At 47.9% G+C, this 25,000-nt stretch overlaps 1 protein-coding gene across 1 annotated transcript in view; it reads right to left on the reverse strand.

The window, feature by feature from the left end:
* Positions 1–25,000, reverse strand: part of ERCC3 (ERCC excision repair 3, TFIIH core complex helicase subunit) — a 1,003,216-nt gene that overhangs the window by 278,341 nt on the left and 699,875 nt on the right. Inside the window, exon 11 of the mRNA XM_069616794.1 lies at positions 19,995–20,091. Within this exon, the coding sequence (XP_069472895.1) occupies positions 19,995–20,091 (97 nt within the window). The remainder of the gene's footprint in view (positions 1–19,994; positions 20,092–25,000) is intronic.

Below are 25,000 nucleotides of genomic sequence, written 5' to 3' on the forward strand. Positions count from 1 at the left end.
TAAACCTTTTCTCCCTTGAACAAGTATGGAGGGGAGTTTTTCCGGACACTTTTGGAGGGAGGCGGGTGCCCTGTTCGTTACCTCACAGACCCATTTTTTACTAATAAAATATTTTTAAATATTTCTATGTATTGTTTCAGCATGTGAGTTTAGTTTGGTTTTAAAATTTGTACATAACTCATTTATAGTTTGATTCAACTTTGGTTCTTGTTTTTCTTTTTGTCTGATGTTTTAGGCAAAATCATGGATTCAGCTTGCATAATTCTTTACAGCTGAACGCATTATTGTTCTATATATGCATTGTACTACACTGCAAATTCTAGTGGCATATATGTCGATGGGAGTGCATCGTCCTGAAGAAGATGGGCATCAATCGTGAAACAGCTTAGATGCTCTGTACCATCGAAACTACCCTATGTTTTCATGTCAGACCTGGTATATGCAATAGGTTATGACAGTCTAGTAGTTGACGCATGGCACCCCGCTTGAGTTCTAACTTTAGGAAGTCATTATTATTGCCTTGTCCATGTATTTGTGCCTGTTCGTATATTAATTAGTGTGGCGCAGTTTCTGACCACCTAGCCGGATGATCCCCTTCAACCGGCTTGTTGTTCAGATTGCTCAGCTACATCAGGTTGTTACTGATTGAATTATCAGCCGTGTTTTTAGACAAGCATTCTGCTTGGTAATGTACTTTATTTGTGAATCCAATGTTGCTACCTAGATACGAGCTCGCAAACATGATTTAATATGTATGTTTTAAATGTATAATGAAATAAAAATAAAATGTTCATATTTTCTAATTATTTCTCTTTTTTTATGGTCTGATTTGTGGTTCCGAATTTGGTGACCCCTCTCCCTGTCCTTGTTGCCGGACTCCTCCTTAAGCTTGATTTTTTCCACCGACATAATTTTGTCTATCTTATTAAGGTCAAATCCTGCCCATGGATAGAATCTAGGGAGCAGTGTCGTACAAAAGTATGGACTGAAGCCCAAGTGGCTGCTTCACAGATGTTACGAATAGGGCAGTAGAGGCAGCCATACCCCTAGTAGAATGGGCCCGTAAGCCTACCGGAGGGTCCTTACCCGCCAAGCGGTAACATTCAGAAATTGCCAAGATAATCTATCTAGACAAAGTCTGCTTAGTACCAGCTTGTCCCAAACGCCTTCCAGCATAACCTATAAAGAGCTGATCGTCCACTCTGACCCGGGACATGCGTGAAATGTAGAAACTTAAAGCTCTCCTAGGATCCAACCTATGGAGCCTCTCCTCTTCCTTACCAGGATGCGGAGGATAAAATGCCGGAAGAATGACCTTCTGACTTAAATGAAATTCCGACACCACTTTCGGAAGAAAGGAAGGACGAACCATAAGAACAACCTTGTCCTTATGAAACACTGTGAAGGGTGGCTTAACAGAAAGTGCCTGCAACTCACTCACCCTGCGAGCGGAAGTAACTGCAACTAAAAATGCAGTTTTAAGGGTTAACAGTCTCAAAGGACAAGAATGTAAAGGCTCAACTGGAGTACCCATTAGGAATTTTAGAACAAGGTTCAAATCCCAACCGGGCACCTGGAAAGGTGACGGTGGAAACACATTAGTGAGCCCTTTCATAGACTGAGAAATTAAAAGAATTTTGAAATAAGAACACTCCTCAGACGAGCGCTTAGATATAGACAGCGCCGCCACGTAACCTTTAACGGTACCCACTTGCAGGGCCTTGTGGGCTAACAAAAGCAAAAAAGACAGAACCACAGGAATGTCACATGAAAAAGGATCCACATTCTTAACCCTGCATCAGTCGCAGAACTTTCTCCAACGGCAACGGTACAGGGACTTTGTTGCAGGCCGTCTGGCCGCAAGCAACACCTCCATCACGTCTTCAGAGAGGTCCCAATCCTTATACCGCAACCTTTCAGAAGCCAAGCGTGAAGGTTTAGGGATCTAACCTCTGGATGTAGAACCTGACCCTCCTCCCGTAAGAGCAGATTGTCTCGGTAGGGAAGACGGCGTGGAGGGCAGATGGACAAGTCAAGAAGGTCCGGGTACCACGTTCTCCGGGCCCATGCCAGAGCAATGAGGATCATCCGGGAACCGAAGCTCCGTAACCTCCACAGCACTTGCGGGATGACGGGGACTGGAGGAAACGCGTACAGCAGTGGGAAGGACCACTCCACCACGTCCCCTAAGGCTCCTCTTGGAGGAAATTCCCGCAAGCAGAACCTTTCGCACTTCCGGTTGCCACTGGAGGCGAAGAGATCCACTTGTGGGGTCCCCCAAAGGGTGAAGATCTCCAGGAGAATCTCCAGAGCCAGCTCCAACTCGTGAGAGATCGCACTCTGCCTGCTCAGAGCGTCCGCCGTCTCGTTTGCGTCTCCGGCCAGATGAACTGCTGAGATCGAAATGTCCTGCTGGATGGCCCAGAACCAGAGCTGCATCGCCTCCCTGCACAGAGGAAGAGACCCTGCCCCCCCTTTTTGTTGAGGTAGTGCATGGCCACTGTGTTGTCCGTCAGTATCAGGACATTCTTCCCTCGCACAGTCGGCAGAAAAGCCTTCAGGGCAAGCCTGACGACCCTCAGCTCCAACAGATTGCTATGGAGTCTGGACTCCGACGGAGACCAACGACCGCTGACTGTCAACTCGTTGGCATGAGCTCCCCATCCTGTGAGGGATGCGTCCGTCACGATCGTCACCTCCGGCTAGGGCAGCCAAAATGGAGCCCCCCTCATCAGATTGCCTTCGACGGCCCACCACAGAAGGTCCTGGGCGACTAAGGGCGGCACCTGAACGGGGTCCGACATCCTGCCAGAGGACTGTGACCACTGCATCTTGAGAGCCCATTGCAGAGATCTCATCCGCAACCTGGCCTCTGGCACCAGAAGAATGCAGGATGCCATGAGGCCGAGTAACCTCAAGAACTCGAACGCCGGGAGATTCTGGGCATGTCGAAACTTGTGCACCATCTGCTGAATGTGATGAGCCCTCACCTGGGGAGGAAAACACTGCCCCAGGGACGTGTCGAGCACTGCTCCGATGTACTGGAGCCGCTGAGTTGGCATCAAGTGGGACTTCTTTAAGTTGTGGGAGAAGCCCAGCTTGTGAAGGGAGTGGCAGGTGACTGACAGATGATCCAGTACTTGCTCAGGAGAGCGCGCCCTGATCAACCAATCGTCCAGGTAGGGGTAGACATGAATCCCACATTTCCTGAGATACACTGTCACCACCACCATGAGCTTGGTTAAAACTCTCGGGCGGAGCTCAATCCGAACGGCAGGACCCGAAACTGAAAGTGTGAGTCGCCAACCGCGAACCTCAGGTATTTCTTGTGCTTCGGGTGGATCGGCACATGAAAGTAAGCGTCCTTGAGGTCGAGAGACACCAACCAGTCCTGAAGTTGAAGAGCCTGGAGGACTTGAGAGAGAGTAACCATCTTGAACTTGTCCCTCCTGAGGAGCTTGTTCAAACCACGCAAGTCCATGATGGGCCTCAATCCTCTGTCTTTCTTCGAAATCAAAAAATAAGGGGAATACCATCCCTTGTTCCTCTCCGCAACAGGCCCCAGTTCTATGGTGCCTTTCTCCAGCAGGGATTTTATTTCCTGCACAAGGAACGGATCTGGACTCTTCAAAGAGAGAGTCCCTGGTGGATTGTCGTGAGGCCTCTGCCGGAAAGGAAGACAGTAGCCGTGGGCTATGATCTCCAGAACCCACACATCTGAAGTAATGGCACGCCATTCTACAAGATGCTTTGCCAGCCTTATCCCAACCGGCGAACCATGGGACATGGCCTCATGACTGAGCTGAAGAGGCTGCAGCATTGCCTGAGGGTAAAGAGGCAACTGCCCGAGTGGCCTTGGCACCTCGAGTACCTTGTTTTCCACCTCTGGCACTCCTACGGTAGCCCCTTTGACTTGCAGCTCCTCTCGATCTACCAAAGGATGAGTAATATCGAAAGGAACCTCCCCTCCATTGCTGTCCCCTAGGACAAAAAGGCGGAGGTTGGCGAACTGCAGCGCTCAATGACTTCGCTGCAGCTTTGAGGGTCTGCAACCTCTCAAGGTTCTCGTCAGCCTTGCTGTCAAAAAGATGTTCGCCATCAAAGGGCATGTTGAGAAGCCAGGCTTGTACATCAGGAGCAAACCTTGACTTCCGCAACCACGCAAATCTGCGCATTACGGGGCTCGCCGCCATGGACCGGCTGACGCAATCTGCCATGTGCAGACCCGACTGAACGGATTCACACATGGCATCCTTGCCATCCTGAACAAGAGCAAGAAAGCCATCCCGTTCCTCCCCTTCGGGAATATGTTCAGCCGCCAAAGAGAAACAATTCCACAGAGTATGAGTGAAACGTGCTAAGGCACACACGGAGTTGGCTGCCTGTAAAGCCATACCCCCCCGAAGAAAACACTTTCTTCACCCAGCCATCAAAATGTTTGTCGTCCCTATCAGGAGGGATGGTAGGGTACGATGCCTGTTTTGCCGGGCCGTAGCCGCCTGCACCACCAAACTCTCCGGAGTGGGGTGCGTAGTCAAGTAGCTGGGGTCGCTACTGGCTGGACAGTATTTTTTCGGCAAAGACTTGCTCACTGCCGGGACACTCTCCAAAGCAGTCCAAGCTGCTGCCACCCTTCTTTGCAAGGCCATATGGAATAGCAGTACCGGGTCAGTTGGAGGACCTTGGTCAAGGATATCCGTCAGGTCATCCTGCAGAAAATCCACTGGTGGCCCAGACCACCCTAGGTATTCCGTCACCCTCGCCATAAGGCACCGGTACAAGGACATGGCGTGCGTGCCAGGCTCATGCCTACCAAACTCAACCTCTGGAGAGGTGTCCAGACCACTGGCGTCGTGCAAGGAATGACACAGGTATTCTAGCTGGCTATGGCCAGACATGAGTTCGTTAGGAACCATACCTTCATCAGACCCTTCATCCACCTCAGATGTAATCCAGAGGCTGGAATAAATCCCTGGATGAGGGCACAGAAAAATCTTCGAATACAGGCCTTACTGACTTCTGCAGGGCCTTTCTCAGAGTTTCCACCGGTCTCCGGGGCACCTCCGATAATGCCTCCTCGAAAGGTGTTGACGGAATCGGCGTCGAGCATGGCGTCGATGGCTTCGACACAGGCCTCGAGGGCAGAGCCCTGAGCGTGTCCTTTGACAGCCTCGGCGCCGATGGCGTCGATGGCTTCCTCGGAGGCGGAGCCTCAAGAGAGTCCTTCAACGGTCTCGGCGCCAAAGGCGTCGACGTCTTCATCGAAGACCTCACAGGCTCCGACGGTCTCGAGGGCGTCAAGGACCAGGACCTGGAGCGGGCATGGCTAGAGCGATCCACCTTGTCCGACCGGGACCTCCAAGGTTCCTGGTGATCGTAACGACAGCTCGAGCCCAAAGGCGTTCAAACAATGTCTCTAGCACGTTCCCTGCCGGCGTCTTTCGAAAAATCGCCATCATCTCCTTACAAAATGAATCCCATTCCGCAGGAGTGGAATACTTGTTGGGACAAGCAACTCGACGACGACCGGAGTCCTCGGACGAGGACGGGGAAGGCGACCGGTGACGGCGCTTCTGGGAGTGCCTCGAAGAGGCAGAGGAATGGCGGGACCCACTCCGGGACCGAGACTCCCCTGGAGTTAGGCCGACGATGCAGAGATTCACCCCTCGAATTGTCAGTCGAAAGCCCAGTGGATTTCGACTTCCAGGGCTTGGCCAGCTTACCGACAGAAAGCTTCTTCTTACGCTCCCGCAAGGCCTTCGATGTTACGACTGGCACTCGTCACAATCGTCCATGATGTGGTCCTCACCGAGGCACCAGAGGCAGGCATTGTGGGGGTCCATCAGCGACATCTTGGAACCGCAGTCCCGACACTTCTTGAAACCCGCTCGCGGGGTAGAAGACGAAGACATCATGGAATCTTCACAAACGAACAGGTTCGAAGAACCGAAAGAATAGAACCGAGGCGCGCCGAGATCTCTGAGCGAACACGTTCGCGGAAAAAACGGAACTGGGGCTACGGGCGTCATCCCCTCGAACGTACAAGCATGGAAATATGGCAAGGGTGATAGAGCAGGCCGGGATACTTAAAGGGGAGAGAGACACGCACCATATTACCAGCATTACTAGAACTGACAGGAGTCACACCATGGAAGCTAGCAAAATAAATGATATGTTTATGACATACTATCAGAAATTATATTCAAATTCAGATACAGTATCCAGCGAAGAGGTTAATCACTATTTGACAGAAACGGAGCTGCCTAAACTAGACCGGGAGGCGAGAGGGAAACTAAACAATCCTATAACAATTGAGAAAATAACTGAGGCTATAAAATCCCTCCAGTACGGAAAGGCCCCAGGCACGGATGGACTGGGAATTGAACTGTATAAAACATCCTTAGACATTGTTGCCTCTCGTTTGTTACATGTGTGGGAGGAGTCCGTGGAAACGGGCAGATTGTCATCATTCCTTTTGGAAGCAATGAGAACGGTTCTCCCAAAACCAGGTAGGCCCCCCCCAATGAGATGTCCTCATATAGACGGCTCTCACTTATAAACACAGACGCAAAAATATTTGCCAAAGTTTTGGCAAATAGACTATTACCACACATGCCCAGCCTGGTACACCCCGACCAGTTGGGATTTACCCGGCAGATCTACAGTGCCCAACTTAAGCCAGCTGTTTGGAACACTGGCACAGATAGCCCCTGAAGCAGGAGTGGTAGCAGTAGTATTGGATGCAGAGAAGGCCTTTGATTCGGTCTCTTGGAACTTCTTGTTTGGGGTGCGACGACATTTTGGTCTACGAAGGGAATTCATTAACTTTGTAAAACTATTCTACATCGAAACCCAGAGCCAGGGTACGGACTAACAGGAACTACTCTGACACTATAACTTTAGCTAGAGGCACACGACAGGGCTGCCCCTTTCCCCCCGCTGTTATTTCCATGAACTATTGAGCCATTTGCATGCCAGAGAAGGAAACACCTTGGACATAGGGGAATCCACATACTAGGACCCCCCCGGCCCCCCAAGTGTTTTCACTATACGCTGATACCTTACTATACCTTAGAAACCCCAGTGAAAATATAAAACCCATACTTGAAGTAGACAAATTCACGCAACACTCGGGATATAAAATAAACACAACAAAATCTGAGCTTTTCCCCCTAACCGACAATGCCGCCAACCCCATGGAGCTCTATGGAATGTATTGGGCCGAGAACGTAGTTAAGTATTTAGGGGTCAAGGTTGCACGCACACAAACTATTATATGAAAATAACAATGAAGACTTGTAAAGACCGGTGGGGGGTGTCTGTACTTCCGCTCTCTATATGGTAGAGGAGAGGCACAGCAGACCCCAGCCAAGATTCTCTATTACAGTAGCAACGGACGAGCAATCAAGGCCTAGCTTCTCAGGAGGTGATGCGGGCTGGTTCTTAAGTACAGTGTAGTCCCCGAACCCCCACAAAGGAATGTCCACACACACTATTACTGAAAACACAGTCTTTATATAATTAATATTCAAAGGTATGTACACGATCACAATAACGCACTTTGTACTTGGAAGTCAATAATGATAAATATATACACATCTAGAGTGGTACCACTAATGTCATCAAATCTCTTTAAAGTGCATCAACTGTACGGTTAAAATGTCACACAGATCAATAACGAGTAGACTAGCAATAGAGATAGGAAGGAACGTAAGCTGGTTGAAACAATAGGCAGAATGCTGGCCCCGTTACCTAGACACAGTTCTGTGTGGAGATCCCCCCCCTCCCCCCTACCAGGGCAACCTGTAGATAAAGATATATAGCACAAGCCCAGTCCAAACGTTCAATAGTCTTACTTCTTCCGGTTAAGGTTTTACCCCCCCCAATGTACCTGGTGGAGTAGAGTTCTCCGACGATGCACCGACCGATCCTTCTTGAGTGCCTCCCTTTCAGGCGGGAGCCACGGATCGTCGAGGGGTGTCGGGGAACTTGACGTGCGGTGTCGGGGAATCGACGGCCCTTCTTGAGTGCCCTCCCTTTAAGGCAGGAGTCACGGGTCGTCAAACGTCCGACGGTTAACAGGGTGAACTATGGCAGGGAAGTGGCAGCTGCGTTCCTAGCGGTGCTCGTCGACGACAGAGCGTTGGCATCCTGCAAGGAAGAGGCATGAGGGGCACCTCGGTGACAATAGTTCTGGACCGCAAAGAGATGATGAAGAACTAGCCCAGCAAGGGCGTCAAGTCGTTGGCGTCTCTGCGGTCTTTAGGTGGCGGGAAACCCACCGGTGGATGCTCCTCGGCGCGTCGACGGTCGGGCCTTCTCCAGTGGGAGACAAGCGGATGACGATGCAGACGAGAGCGTCCGATGATAAATGAAAGTTCTTAGGCAAACGGGAGCACGGCGGCTCCGGTCGGCGACGGCGGTCGTCGACAGTAGCGGACAACAGTCTGAGTGCTTCTCCTTGGAGTTCCGCAGCAGTCCCCGTATCGGGTCGGCAGCCTGTCATAGGTCTGTCTACCAGGGAGCGTTGGCAAAGATCAGCTGTGCACGATGGTCCCTCGTAGCTCGGGAAGAGGGTGCCTTACCAGGTCCTCTCTGGGTCAGTCCTTGGAGGCACAACAGCTTTCAGATTGTGAAGGAGAGCAACAGCAGGGCTTCAAGGTCAAGCGTCAGTTAATCCAGTTACTCGTCGTAGTGGACTTCAGCTTCTGAACACGATTCCTAGCGGTGAGAGGTCCCCAGATATACTGTTGATCTCCCATTCATTCCGCTGGGTCACACTCAAGCATCCAATCACGACTACGGGCATTCATGCAGGCAGGCAGCCAATCAGGCACACAAGGTATTCAGGCCATTCACTTCTCTCCAGACACCCACAACAAGTTATGTGTATTGGGACAAGTACCGAGCCATTCAACACTCCAAGCTGCATTCATACCGGTTTCGGGCAGGGTTGTCTCAGTCATTGTGTCAACCACCAGATACTAGACACCCACAACACAGAATGCATATTCGTCACACATTCTATTCACCCAGGTCCCACCCACAGGAGGTACCCACAACATACATCACCGGGAAGGCTCCAGCTACTGGGCCTTCACAACACCACCATATATGGCACTTCCATCCAACAGCCAGTCAGGGGGAAGGGACAGAGTCAGGGCTTCCCAGGACTTTGGGAAAACAAGGTAATGGGTAATAAAAAGCAAGGAGCCACCGGGGCCATCTTGTTTTCCATCAGGGATCAACTGATCCCAATGGTAGGGCCGGGGTATCCCAAAATGGAGGATACTCCGCGCACCTGTCAAATTCAGCATGGAGCTGCCACCAGCCCATACCCTGCTCTGTGGGCCACCCACAGGTGCCCAAAAACATACACTAGGGACAAAGGGTTGTACCCCCACCCATGGGTGCCATAAGGGTATCCCACGGGTCCGTTCACCAAACCGAAAGAAAGAGCTGCACCGCCAGGAGTCCCACATGAACTCCTGCACGGAAAACACGACAGAACACATGATAAAAAGCAGTAAAGGACAAGGATACGGAGGCCCTGTCCCTCCGATGCATTTCCAGCATCACAAGACTACCTTACTAAATTGGAACATAAGATGAATCTCTGTACTAAGCACCCAATGTCACTGTATGGCAGGGTTGCAGTACTGAAAATGGTAGTGGTACCCAAGCTACTATATTATTTTACCACCATCCCCATATGGCCTGGCCGGAAATTCTTCAATAAGCTGCAATCACTGGCAATAGCATACATCTGGGACAATGGTACAGCACATATGAAATAGGAATCCCTTACTGAACCATACGAAAAGGGTGGCATTGCCGACCCAGATGCATTATGCAGGGTATTGGTATAGTCAAGAGGCCAACACAGCACATATGAAACTAGAGGAATACGGGGCAGCCCCGATAGATTTGAAGTCAGTGATTCTAACAGATCGATATATGGGCACATGTCAATATGACCCAGTACGAGCCACAGTGGATGTTTGGAGGAGGATAAACGATACAATGGATAATACAAACCTGTAGCATAAGGGCATGCCACTGTGGAACTGCCCAGACCTCCCCCAACACAGGATGTGGATATCCAAAGGGAAATTACCCTGGGTGATTTATATCCCATGGGTAGATTTGTCACGCTTGGGGAGTTCAGAGATAAAATGGGCACTAACACAGTAGGTACATTACAATACTATCGTATGCGCGCAGTCGTCAAAAAGAACCTGAAACAAACGAATGTATGGAAATGGTGATACAGGGAAACTGTAAGAGGGTTACTAGCCAGAATATATGCCAAAGTGCAAAACTGCACAACCCAGCAGTGTGAGATTGAAATGGGAAAGGGATACAAACACAACCATAGAAGCAGTGAGATGGCAGAAACTGTGTAGACTTACTAAGGAAGTATCTTTGAACGCAAGACTGCCTAATACAATTTAAAGTACTGAATAGACTCCATTATACACCAGCACAAATATCGCGATTTACCCCCAACAACCTTCAGAAATGCCGAAGTGCGGTAGTGAAGAAGCAGATACTATAAACATGTTTTGGAACTGCGCTTTAATACAGGGTTACAGGCAGCAAGTGGCTGAGATATTGACCGACATGACAGACATCTCTCCAATACCCCTTCCCTTGAAATACCTATTGGGTGATATAGGAAAGACAAATATAAAAATAAGGAGACTGTTCAATATGGGATGAATAATTGCAAAACAAAATGTATTTTATTGAACTGGAAATCAAAACACCCATTGACAATTCAGCAGTGGTTAAAAGAATTGGCATTTGCTAATGAAAGAGAAGAGGGATATGCACGTCATGTGACAACTTCAAGTAGACCCAAGGAAATATGGGAACCATATCAAATATATATGAATAAACAACATAATTGATCAGGTAAGACACTGCAATAAATGCCAGAATGTGGGAAACTGTATAACTAGACTGATGAAACAGGCAATTATGAAGTCGCAAAAAAATATGTCAAGGAAATGTAATGTAGCCATGTCACTATGTGTACCTGTGAAAGAAACAGACTTGATCTCTCTGTAACCCATTGCAAATGAGTAAAATTAAGTAAAAAAAATAAAAGAAAAGAAAGATGGGAGGTCTGAGGTGGAGTTAAGAAATTGCAAAGGAGAGCAGGACATGATCAGACACACAAATCCCCCAAGGTTTGGGGACCCCCTCTCAGCGTAGGGCAGATGGCCTCCCAGGGTGTTTGCTAGAGGCAGGTTGAGGGAGTTAGGAGGGCCCCCAGTGTCTGTCACTTCTACCTGTGCTTGGCTGCAAGTGTCAAGCACCACTTGTTATCACCCCATACCTGCTGTGCCCTGTTCTGGCCACTGTTCATTATCCTCTCTTCTAGGACTACAAAGCCCAGAAGTTGTAAGTGCGGAAAAAGAGACATGCAACCTACTAGCGAGAGATCCAGCTGTGAATAGCAAGCCCACAGAGTTGTACGTGCTGCAGACTGGCAACCAGACAACTCCAGAACACCTGGAGAGTGAGGCTTTAGCTGCCCCCTAATGTACAATGGGTCTGATAGGGATGGCCTACATTTTTTTTCAATGTGTGGGTTGACTGCCCTTGTCAGATTGGTGATAAGTAGAGAAGGCTAAATGCGCCTTTGGACAGATTTGAGCAGTGGGATGAACTGTGCTGCAGATCTCTTGCCCTAGAGGATGTCCTCTACGAAGTCTTTATCGATTTGAGCCTCCTGTGTATCGATTTTAAAGTGTTCTGCAGCTTGCAAAAGTAGATAATTCTATTGCAGCTGGTTGTCCACATGGGAATCAGCCACTGGTTGGTCGGCATGGTTTGAGAATTGGATGATGTATACATCATCGTCGTCATAGTATTGATCTGTATCCTCCATGTCCCCTTGGTCTCCTTGCTCTGCTAATGAGCCAGGGCCTGGGGAACCTTGAGTGTTGTAATAGTATAGGTCATCAGCCACGGTTTGATAGGTAGATGTACTAGGTTGAATTAGGTCCAGGTGAGCTTTTTTGGCGTCGGGCTGCTTGTTAGCTACTTCGCATTGAGGGGGCCTCTGGAGGTTGGCAAGTTGTTCAGGGTGTTGATCCAGAAAGTCAACAAAACTAGACATTCTTTTCATAACCCTATCAAACTGTTCTGGGGTCCATTGGGAGGATGGGAACACTATGGCAGCAGGTGCAGGCAAATGCTTTGGAGCAGGTGGCTGTTTATGGTGCATTGCCCCTGAAAGGGTGTCCTTAGGGAAGAGTATTCCCTACCCTTTGAACCTTGCGATTTTGAAGGCTGGGGCTTCGAGGATTTGGAGTTTTTCGATGTCTTTGCCATGAGGGGAGTGGTAGAGGTGTGTTTTTTAATGGGTTCACTCATTTTTTAATTTTAATCGAGAGCCGTCAATGCATCTTTCGACGCATGTTTGCCAGAACCCGAGGACTTCCCCGATTTGCTTGCCGTCTCGGAAACAGGCCTTGGCGTCTGTTTCGGGGGCCTGTCGTGTGGTGATCGCGAATGCGATGGCCCAGAGGACAGAGATTTTTCTGACCGTCCCTTCGACTCTGCGTGTGGCTTATCGGGGAGTGTGTTAAGTGTGGCGTTCAGCGGAAGTGCCTGAGCCGCCAGGTGTAGTCTCCGTAGCAGGACCGCTGGCCAACCTGTTGAAGTCAGGGTCTCGCAAGTGGGAATCCATCGGGTCCTGATCGCCCTCGGCATCACTTAGGACGTCAACGCGGCATGCATGGTGTGGTGGGCCCAGCGTTTAGTTTTCTGGTCCATTAAAGTTTTTGGCGGAAACAGTTTGCAGGACTTGCACTGTTTTTCGGAGTGGTCCCTAGGGAGGCAAAGGTTACACACACTGTCTGAATCCTTCCAGGGAAGCTTCCTGTTACAGGAAGGACATAATTTAAAAAGGTGCATTTTCCATAGTATGGAAGGATGGCAGCCTGGCAGAATACAAGGAAGTATAAGGGAATATGCATTCTCTAAATGAGGTAGGCCGCAGACAAAGTTCGTCGAGATGGGTCGTTGTCGTCGACGAATGGTTTTGTCCTCGAAAGCCGTCGCCGGAGATCTTATGGTTTACGGTCGTCTAAAGGACAGAAAGAAAGTCTAACTTTAAACCTTTATAAGTAATGGCGTCTGCCAGAAGAAGGAACTCTGCGATAGGCGTCAGACTATGATGGTGGAAAAAAAAACAATCTGAAGGACCTCGACGCGTGAAGGAACATGGGTACAGCGGACGTCACTAGGGATAGTATTACTAGCACACCCTGACGACGTCCCTTTTCGAGTTTGGAAAACAAAAAATGTAATACTCAGCGGCTACCACTAGATGTCGGCCTATGCAGAGCATGTGATCTAAGCAGATCCACAAGCCTCAGATATATATATATATATATATATATATATATATAGTAAAGCAGATACTAGATCAGATAAAGTCCAGAAAACCTCCATGCACCTTCTACTCCAGGGGAGAAAGAGTAAAGAGTGGGCACATGTCCATCTAAGCAGATACATGCATCAGAAATAAGATTACGGTAAGTAATGTGTCCCTTCTGAGGCTTGTGGAATCTGCTTAGATCACATGCTATGCATAGATTAGCGAGCAGTGCTTGGAGAAGGTGGTGGGTTGTGAGAAGGTACAGCGGCAAATAGATGTTTTAGCACCACTTGCCCTACCTGTGAATCTGCTTTAGAGTGAGTGTCAATGCAGAAGTGGCGAGTAAAAGTGTCGACAGAGCTCCATGTAGCTGTTTTGTGAATGGCGTCCAGCGGGACGTTTGCGATCAAATCCAAGGTTGCTCCCATACCCCTGGTGGAGTGAGCCCTTGGTGTGAAAGACAGTGCCTTGGTTGATAGAGGGTAGTAGAGCTGTATGCATCTGACTTTCCATCGGGATTTGGCGTTTTTGGAAATGCAGTTCTCTTCTCTGCCTGGAGCTATGGAGACAAACAGTTGATCTGTCTTCCTTAGCGGTCTGGTCCTGTTTACATAGTAAAGGACCGGCCTCCTTACATCCAGTGTGGAGTTTTTTCTCAGCTGAGCTTGTCAGGTTTTGAAAGAAAGCTGGTAGTTCAATGGACTGATTGTTATGGAAATTTGAAATTAGGTGAAAACCTAGGGTGCGTTCTTACTAACAATTTTTCCTTGTGGACACTCCTTATGGAGGTGATAGCCACCAAGAAAGCCATTTTATATGTGAGGTGTTTAAGGCTTGATTTATGCATAGGCTCAAAGGGGGTCCCATGAGCTTTGCAAGTACTACATTGAGGTCCCAGCCTGGTGGCGGGTTTGAAGTAGGAGTGTGGAGTCTTTTTACTCCCTCAATGAATGTCTTAATGACAGGGTTTTTCCACCATGACACCTTACTCTAAGAGGTGGTGAACGCGGATAGAGCCACTAGGTGAACCTTGATGGAGTTAAATACTAGCCCAGAGTCTAGTAAGTGAAGCATGTAATGAAGAATGTGTGATGGAGTACATTCTATTGGGTTTATTTGTTTTGAATGGCACCAAATTACAAATCTCTTCCACTAGTTAAAAAAAACAGGGTCTAGTGTTTGGTTTACGTGCTTCTTTGAGGATTTCCATACATACACCTTTGAGGTAGATTCAGAGGACCAAACGCTATGACTTCAGGAGCCAAGCTGCTAAGTTCATAGACTCAGGTTGTAATGTTGTCCCCCGGTGTTGAGTGAGCATGTTGAATGGGCACGGGAGTTTGATCGGGTCACACATCACCAGTTTGCGCAGATGTGGATACCAAGGTTGTCTCACCCACATAGGAGCAACTAGGATTATTAATGTCATCTCTTCCTTGTGAATCTTGTTCACCACTTTGCTCATTAGTGGAGTTGGGGGGAAAAGCGTAGGAAAATGCCCCTGACCAGCTTAGCCAAAGGGCGTTCCCCTTGGAGTCGTGTTGGGGAAACCATTTGTTTGTTTTCTCTTGTTGCGAACAAATCTAGCGAAGGGTAGCCCCACTGTGTGAAAATGTAACCCACAATATTTTTGTCGAGCTGCCATTCGTGCTCCTCTGGTAGATCTTTGCTTAGTGAGTCCACCAGGGTATTGAGTTACCCTGGAGATGTTAGGAACATGCCCCACCCGATTGCCCACTTCCATATTGTCTGTGCTAGCCTGGACAGATTTGGAGAAAGTGTGCCCCCCTGCTTGTTTATATAAAACATTGAAGTGGTGCTATCTGTGAGAATTTGTACTGATTGATTTGGCAGTAGTGCCTCAAAGTTTTATAGCGCTTTGAGCACTGCTAGAAGTTCCATCAGGTTGATGTGGTTCTGTGCTGTGATTTAAGTCCACAGACCATGAGCTGTGAGATGAAGACGATGGGTCCCCGACCCGGTGAGAGATGCAACAATCGCTTGCACCGCTGGGTCGTGGAAGGGTTTTCCCTTCAAAAGATTCTCCTTTGTCCACCAGCGTAGAGCTTGAACTAGGGTTGGCGAAACGATCACTAGATCTTCCCACTGACCGCTTGCCTGAGACCTCTGTTTCGCCAACCACTCTTGCATTGGGCAGATGTGCAATCGTGCGTGTGGGACCAGGTAAATGCATGATGCCATCATCCCGAGCAAGCGCATTGCGTTGCGTAAGGTTATCTGGCGACCGGCTAGATACTGAGGTATTTGCAGCAGTATGTTTTGTACTCTTTCCTTTGATGGAAAGACTAGACCCTCTTCTGTTTTTATGACAGCTCCTAAGAACTGTTTGGCCTTGTTTGGAACCCAACTGGAAAAGTAGATCGATTGTTCTTTGGTATTTTGCTTTCAAATTTGGGGATTCTCCCCTGTGATCAGCCAGTCGTCCAGGTAAGGGTACACTGTGATTGACTCCCTGCATAGGTGCGCGCCACCACCGCCAGTACCTTGGTGAATACCCTTGGAGCTGATGCTATGCCGAAGGGTAGCAACTTGAATTGGTAGTGCTGGTTTGCTATCTTGAAATGCAAGAATCTTCTGTGCGCTCAGAACATTAAAATATGAAAGTATGCATTCATATCCAAGGTTGCCATGTAATTCCCCCCCCCCCCCTCCGCTTTAGCAGTGGGATTACTTCCTGTAGCGTTGTCATGTGGAATTTCTGTGGCTTGACATAGGTGTTTGCAGGGCGCACATCTAAGACAGGGGCACATCGTGAGGTCTTTTTTTTGGTACAAGGAAGTTCATTGAATAAATACCCTTGTTTACCTGGTTCGCCGGGATGACTTCTATGCGTCCTTTAAGAGCAGCGCTGTCACCTCTTCCAATAGGATGCGATGTTCTTTGGATGTGATTCTTTGTCTGGGTGGATGGTTGGCAGGTTGGTGTAGCAGCTCTATACAATAGCCTCACGCCACAGTTGAAAGTACCCACTTGTCTGAGGCGATTCCCTCCCATACGTGGGTAAAGTATGCTATGCGGCCTCCTACTGGAGTGGCATGGGAGGGATCCTGTAGCGGGTGGTCATTGTTTTGGGGGGGGCCTGAGCCACCTCTGGAAGAAGAGGATCTACCCTTGCCGCAAGATCTTCTCTGGCCTCTTTGAAACCCTTGCAAGGATTGCCCCTGTTATGAGCCCCAGGACGAGCTCTGACCCTGGTTGTACCCCGACCCCCGTTGTGAGTTGTGCTCCCTAAAGCGGCAGAAATTATAGCCCCCTCTTTGTCAGGAGGCTTTATTAGTAAGTTGCCTTAGTGACTACGTTATCATACTCTTCTTTGGTGCTCTTGAGGGCGTCTTCCACTGCTTGGCCGAACAGCATGTTAGGCTCGATTGGCATATTAAGAAGAGTGGCCTGTGTCCCGAGCTTAAACCCAAACTGGCATAGCCATGCGTGACGTTTGATTAGCGTACCTTCAGCTATTATTCTCCCCGCATTATCTGCTGCATCTAGGTTGTTCTTAAGAATGCAGTTTGCAACAGCTTTATACCTTCTGCTTTGGAGAGACAGAGTTGTGACTGAAGGGGCTCTGGGGCTGAGGCTATCTGTTCGGTCAATTAATCTCAATTATGGCAGTTGTAGCTGGCTAGCAAGGTTGTGTTATTGGCGATCCTCGCCTGGTAAGCTGCAGAAGAGGCTACTTTCCTACCAAAAGTAGGTATTTTTTTACTTTCTTTATCTGGGGGTGCGCTTTTGAAGAGGCTAGGGGTGTTCCTGCTCTTTTTTTAGTGGTTGTAACCACCAATGAATCTGGTTTTCACCCCTGATGTAAAGGGGCTCTGAGGGAGCTGGCCCAAAGACTTTCAATACCGGGTCTACAGCCTGTGTTAAATTTGGAGTCGCCAGAGAGGGTAGAATTCACCTCTGTACAAACTAGAGCATTGGGATATACTGTTTTTCGACAAAGTCCTTGTCTACCTGGGTCTCCTGTGTATCTATTGGGAAATGTTCTGCTGCTTTTAGGAGCAGATCATTGTATTGAATTTGATTGTCAACCGGTGAGTCTGCTGCCGGGGGGTCTGAGTGATCCGGCGACTGTATGACATAGACGTCTTTGTCGTCTTCATAAAACTGCTCTACATCTCCAATATCCCCTTAGTCTTCAGTGTAGTCTTCAGTGTCCTGGAAGTCCTGAGTGGAGTCATAGTAAGCAAGCTGCCCTGGGTCATGCTGCGAGTTGGGTGCTTGTATGATATCTGTTCAAGCTCTCTTGGTGGGGGGCTGTGTAAATGCAGCCCACTAGCTGGTTCGCTGCGTGCAGTGCCCGAAAGGTTTGCTAAAACCTCAGGGTGGTTGTCAAAGAAATTGGTTAGTGAAGACATCATAACCCTATCAATTTCCTCTGCAGACCATTGGGATGAACTTGGGATAACAGGTAGGGCAGGAGGGGTGGGTGTTGGCTCAGGTGCAGGGTGTTTCTTGTGCCTCATAGCCTCTGAAATGGTTCCCTGCCTCCTGGTTGTAGTCTGCAAAGTAGAGCCATCTTTTAGTGACTTTGAGGACTTGTGGTTTTTCGACATGCGACCATTGAGTAGCGTGTCAGGGACGAGCTCTGAAGACTTCGCCGGATCCTTCGACCCGTCTTTCGACTGCCGTTTCTCGGCATGCGTGTGTGCCATCGACGCGTCATTTGACGCTCAGTCGTAGGCATGTGTGGACTTGGAGGTTTTGGACACAGTGTCAGAACCGGGCTTGCCTGCCGATTTCGGGTGCCTGTCGTGAGGTGAAAGCAAGCGCGATGGCCCAGAGGACAGAGAACTGTCGGACCTTCCCTTTGACGCCATGTGTGGCCTTCGGGTCGACGTTGAGGTTGACTTTTCGCCGTGGGAGGTGTGCTTTGTAAGTTGCCGTTTGTTCGTGCCAGTACCGCCGGGTGTCATCTCCATAGCAGAGCGCCGGCCTGCCTGATGGGGTCGGGGGCTTGCACGCAGGCATTCGACGGATCCGGTTCGCCCACAGAGTCACTATAGATGTCGATGCTGCAGTCACTGGAGGCCCCATCAACATCCATGGCGGCTTCAGCCTGCATGGCGTGGTGGGCCCAGCGCTTTGTCTTACGGTCCTTTAGAGTCTTGTATTTAAAGAGCTTGCAAGATTCACAGTGGCCCTCGTTATGGTCCCTTGGTAGACAAAGATTGCACACCCGGTGCAAGTCTTTCCAGGGATATTTTCAGTTGCAGGATGGGCAAAATTTAAATGGTGTATTCTCCATTATGTATGGGGAAGCAGCCTGGCAAATAAAGTGGGAAGAGGGGGAAATATGCATTATCCTAGGGAGACTAAGAAATGAACCATCCCCCACTCTCCCTACAGAGAGGGCCGAGGCCCGGTGCGGCCTTCCGATGCAATCGGAAAAGTTTGTCAAGACTAGTTGCAGCAGTCGAAGACGAAGGTAGTCCTCGAAGCTGTCGCTGAAGGTCTTGTAGGGGGAACGGCTAACAAAGGAAAGTAAGAGTAAACTAGAATTGTGTTTTGGTGATAACCAGAAGGAAGAGGTGAGTGACCTACAATGATGGCGGAAAGACCCCAACGCGTGAAGCACCAGGGATCAGTAGACGTCACACTAGGGATAGTATTACTGGCAGTGGTCGAAGTGTACGAAAAGAAGTAGTGGAACTATGTTCCCTACTGGCCTGCACCACTCTCCAGAAACCCCATCGCCATGCCCCCTCCCACGCACAATACAAACCACAAAACAAGTGCACCTGCTTTTTAAGGGAACGTCCAGTGCACTGCACTAAAAGTGCAAGTTTCGACTGCTTTGTACACTTTTATTTTGAAACGAAACCATTCTGGAACGGTTTCTTTTTAAAATAAAAGCATAGGAACGGTAATACTTAATTAAAAGTGGAGGAGCACCGCTCCCGACTGCTTCCTCCCACTTCGACCACTGATTACTGGTGCGCACTGACGACGTCCCTTTTCGAGTTTCGAAAACAACAAATGTAATACTCTGCAGCTTTCACTAGATGTTGGCCTATGCACAGCATATGATCCAAGCAGATTCCACAAGCCTCAGAAATATAACCTCCCAAATGTTCCCTACTGCATCACCTTTACAGCGTGGTGCGCCTTTCGGCGATCAGTTCGGCATTCGGGGGTGTTTTGCAGCACTGATCTATTATTGTGTGGGTATGCCTCTGTACTCAGTGTATACATACTTCCTCTCCGGAACTCTGCGATTTGTGTCCAACCTCGGTGGTGGGAAAAAATCTGAGCGAGTCGATGCATAAAGGGTCATAGGTACCCTTACACATAGAGTAATAGAGTAAGGATAGTGTTACATGTACGCCCCTATCGATGACCATTTTTTGGAAGCGAAAAAACCACATGTAATACTCCCCACCAACCACGAGATGGTGGCCTATCCAAAGCATGTGAATCTAAGCAGAATTACAAGTATGTTAACCCATTCATGGTCAATGCTGTCAGACCCTTGCTATTAGTGCAGACACAACATGGTTAAAACAACAAAAGTCATTACTGGCCAGCTAATACTGAAGAAGCATGAAGCAGGCCCTGTATGAAACATTACACTCACCTTAGATATAAAAATGGTGTTGATCTTGGGATTGTGTTTGAAATTCTGTAAGATTTGCATTCTCTCTCCTTGGGATGTAGGTCCATAAATATACGGTCTGATACAAAGTAGAGAAAAAAAAACGCCTTAATGTTTGTAGAAACAATGGCTTCCTTTTAGAGACACATCACTCAAATATAAAGAGGACAATGTGTGGTCAAAGATTCAGCAGAAATTAGGAATATGGTCCTACACTTTCCCGTTTCCCTCTGAGTTAAAGTAACAAAACAAATGCACTAAGAATACACAAACCCTTATCACATCATTTACTCCATATAAGGACGCCTGGTTCATTTAAAAGCTCAGGGGGATCTCATTTGTGTGGAAAAATGCTTAAATGAAGGCAAGATAAATAAATAAAATGGCCTAATTCACTCCACTTGGTAATGTGATAAGTCAGACTCAGGAGGTGATCAAGCCCTCATTGTAGCAATTGAACACAAATAGAAAGACTATTCTATCCTTACCTTCAAGCTATGTCTTGGCCCAATCTTACAATAGAAAAGAAGAATAAATGGTGCTTGTAAAGTCTTGCAAACAGGACAGTGTCATAAAATCCTGATTTAACCTGAGCGATGGCCATACCACCAATAAAACTAAAATAACATTCATCCGATGGTCTCTAATGCCTTTCTTCATCAAGGCTGGACTAGTGGCTGGCTTATGTCCCCAACTCAAAAGTCCATCTATACGTTTCCAGGTCTTGCGACTCGCTGGGTAGTTCAAAGTTCTGGTAAGAATTTCCTGAGTCTCTCTCATTTTCTAGTACAACAATCTATGATTTTACCAAATTAAATTAGTACTCCACCCTACAGTATGGTAGCTTTCACTTGTTCTTGGGTTCAAGTGGTCTTTACCTTTCTTGGGGTAGTTTGGCTTTCTCCCTACCAAGGGCTTTCTGGTTGCTCAAACACCTCTGGGGTATGGCATCACTCACCCCCTTTTTGAGGTTGGCTGGCCTCCAACCGGCCAAGAGTTCTTTGGCTGCTCACCCTGCATGAGGTATGGTATCTCTCCCTCCTCGTGGGATTATTTGGCCTTCCCCCGGCCAAGGATTCTCAGGTTGCTTACCACAATGTGGGGTATGGTATCTCTCATTTCTTCTTGGATGCTGCCGGGTCTTTCCGCCCTCCTCCTTGCTCACATAAAAGCCACACACCATCTGTGTTGTGGCAGCATTCCTTGGAGGAGGTTGTCTCTTTGGCTGTCGTGGGACAGCAGGCCGGCCTCTTACTGCTCTCCCACTTTGGTCCGTCGTGTCAGGCACCTCTTTGGCCCTCGCTTCACTGGTTCAGTGGTGCCGTGTGCTGACGCCACCGTTACGCGACTCCTGTTTGGTGTTGCTCCTTCGTTTGCTCGGTCGAGCCTGACTGCCTCCAGACCAGGTTGGATTTAGCACCGTTCCCTGGGCTCTTCTGTTCCTCCACGCCAGAAACCTTCTGCTTCTGTCTGATGCTTGACTCCTCAGTGTAGGTAGACATCCGCTCTCATTGCTCGCTCTGCTGGACTTCCTCTTCGCATTCCTCCTCTGATGTTGCTCTTGCGTAGTCTATAAAGTTCAAGCTGAAACAAGATTGGATGTTTCATTAACTCACTGTTTCTCTAAATGATTGCCGGATATAGGGGCCAGAGAACACGGCAGCCATTTCTAAAGGGTCATATTCAAAATGATATGGTTCAATCCCTATATAGCTAAACACATGGTACTTTTCACATATGGAATCCCATTTGGCTAGCCCCCTAAGAGATGTTAAGCTTAGCAGGCTTCTTTGTCCCAAAGGGGGTGGGCTCACCCTTAGGGAGAAGGGTTCAATTCCCTGTATTCGTCACAGTACAGAAACAAAAACACATTTTCACTAACAACTGCCAACATTTAGCCTATACCTGCTCCATCCACATTCCAATTCTTATCATCATGTGTTAGCATGTTTGGACATATCTTCCACCTTTCGAAATACATGGATGTCCCTACGACTTTGAAGAACATAAAGACACATGATGGGACTACTCTAAACCAGCACTCTTGCATGGGAGGAACAGGAACCGGAGGCTTGTCAGAGATTCTCCACTCAAAGCCATCTACTAAACACAAAGCCGGATTGATAATTCACTGGTTCATTTTGACACAAATATTATAGTCTTCTTGGACACATTCCTTGCCAGCACACAACAGGGATCCTTCCTTCTGAGAAACATGGTGTCCCACATGTTTTCCTACATCAAACAAATTCCAGAAACACCCTTTCTTAGCAAATAGAGCCTTTCTTTTTGTACAAATGACTAAGTGAACCTTGAAAATATGGATAACCTCTTTTGCGAACATCAAGTGAAGTCTTACATTTTACCACCATGAAATCTATTCACGGTCAATAGACAATGGCTTAAGAGACATTGTGAGATTCATGTAAGTTTAATCAGAACAATTTTATTAAGTCTAAAACACAGGGCTTGGAGCAAGAATGTAGTTAAACAAAAAGATGCTTCATAAATGACTGAGGGCCAAGAGGAACACAATAGGTGAAATGAACGTCTATGGAAAATTGACTGACCTTTAGAAGGACTTTGGTTTTAAATCTAAATGCCCTAGCCTATAGTGGTTCCTGGTCATGGTGAGCTTTCCATGCAAAAAAAAAAAAAAAAAAAAAAGTCACCCACAGTTCTCCAGGATCTGTGGACCCTGCAACCCCTGCCTGCTGGGGAATACTGGCCCTTCTGAGCTTCGGCAGCATGCCTTTCAGATAACAGTTGATTTTTTTCCAAGTTGTAGATTGGCGAGTTGTAGTAGTCATTCTTTGAGCCCCTCCTCAAGCCAAGGAAGTGTTGTCCACTTTGATTCCTGCGGCCAGGGTTGTTTCAGACTTAGTTGGCAACAGAGTCTATCACAGAGCTCCTTTCCAGTGCAGATGTGTTTTTAATCTAGAGCGCTCAGGTTCTCTGTGAGAGTGCTTTTGCTCAGAATGAATCCCCCCTTGCTTGGTTTCAAAACAAGTCCTCTAGGCTCAAATATTTAATGAGCATTCCTGGTTCAAACACATGAGTTGCCCTGGCTTGGTTTCAGTTCGAACTATTCTAGCTCAATTCCACAATGCTTGAATTAAGAAGAAGCTGTATTGATTCAGAGTCACAAAAAGTCTGTCTATCTCCTTCCTTGGTGGAGTTGTGTCCCACCCACCCGAATGCCGATTACAGCTCCCGGCAAGCCTATGGTCCATTTTTAGTTTGGGCTATTAGGTGGTGCTGAAAGCGATACCTTTAAGCCGAAACCATTGTCATGAGTGCACCAGGGGACCACTCCAGTGGTGATAGTGCGCGGTACAAATGTCCTTTAACATTAAAATAAGAGCTTCAAATATGGGCTTTGAATGAGGGTCTGTAATGCTTTTCCAATGGAGACGGCATTTGAGGAGTGATAGACAATTATTAGGTTATTGAATCCCTCTCATTCTCTGACCCTAGCCATGCTACTCCCTATGGCTATTCCCACCCATTCCTGTCCATCTCCGAACTCTTGAGCTCATCCGTGGAGGCAGCCATCTTGGATGACTGTCTCTAAGGAAACAAGCCAAAACTAGCTGTCATCTTTGAATGGGAAAGATACATGGTATCTTCCTGTACTTTTGTTACCCCTAGATTTAATCCGAGTTTGCACAACAAATTAATTTGCTGATATTGCTGCCGGTCCATCGCAATAACTAAGCACTTCTAGACCTTCCTTAGAAACTATTCACTGGGCTGAACAGGGCTATGGGGAGAGCTTTATTTCAATGCCATGATCCTTAATTTTTATTTATTTTATTAATTTTTAACACGCCGCAGCCCGAGGGCATCAGGGCGCACATATACACGCTAGACAACCAAAGGTTCACATTTCACGGGAGGCAGGAAGGAGCAAAGCGGAGCGAGGGGTCTAGGATTATTCAAAGAGGATGGTCTTCAGGTTGTTTTTAAAGCTTCTAATGTTCGTATCCGAGCGCAGTGTTACAGTGAGTCTGTTCCAGATTTTGTCAGAACAGTTTGCAAAGGAGCTACCAAGTCCTCTGATCTTTTGAAAGTGGGAGAGATCACGAGCTTGGTGTTCGTCGATGTGAGAGATAGTAAGGGCTCATACCAAGATGTAAATGATTTCAGGTAACTTGCGGATTTCCCATAGGGGCACTTGAGTAATAAGGTGGCCGCTTTGAATTTACAACTCGCCTTGACAGGAAGCCAGTGCAGTCCCTGCCATTATGTTGAAATGTGGTTCTTTCTGTGGACCTTTTCAACAATCCGGACAGCATCATTCTGGATAATTTGCAGTCTTTGGATGCTTCTTTTATCAGTGCCCACCAATAACGCACTACAGTAATCTATTCTAGATAGAATAGTTGCCCGGGCATTTGTGGCAGAGTTATCCTCGGTGAGGTACAGGCAAATGTTCCTGAGCAATTTTAGGTGGTATGCGCAGTTAGTGACCAGGCTCACATGGGATGCTGCACTCAAAGCACAGTCGGTTTGCACGCTGAATGGTTTGATTTTTAATTTTACTTGGATGTAGCAGTCCTGGATGGGGAAGGCCCAATAACAGGCATTGAGTTTAGCTCTTGATTGTGGAGAGGCAATGATGAGTAGCTCTGTTTTGCCCTTATTGAGGCACATCCAGTTATCCACCATCTAGGAATCCACTAGATTATAGATGTTATGAAAGTTCCGACTATCAGTAGCATAGTCCCCCATGACCTCCAGGACCAGTATAGTGCCAACTGCATAGTTTGTCCAAAATACACCAGATTCCTCAAGGAGACCGCATAGGGATATGATGTACAAGTTGAACAATATCGGGGACATGCTAGTCCCTTGCGCACCCTGCAGGTGGACAGAGTGGGGTCTGAGGAAGCGTTCCCCCAGCAGACTCTTGATTGTCTCCCTGTCAGAAAGGAGTGGACCCACTTGCATGTCATTTCAGAACAATGGCAGGTATTCCTTAAGGT

This window comes from Ambystoma mexicanum, chromosome 9, assembly GCF_040938575.1.
Source record: "Ambystoma mexicanum isolate Mex_15411 chromosome 9, UKY_AmexF1_1, whole genome shotgun sequence".
Taxonomy (NCBI): Eukaryota; Metazoa; Chordata; class Amphibia; order Caudata; family Ambystomatidae; genus Ambystoma; species Ambystoma mexicanum.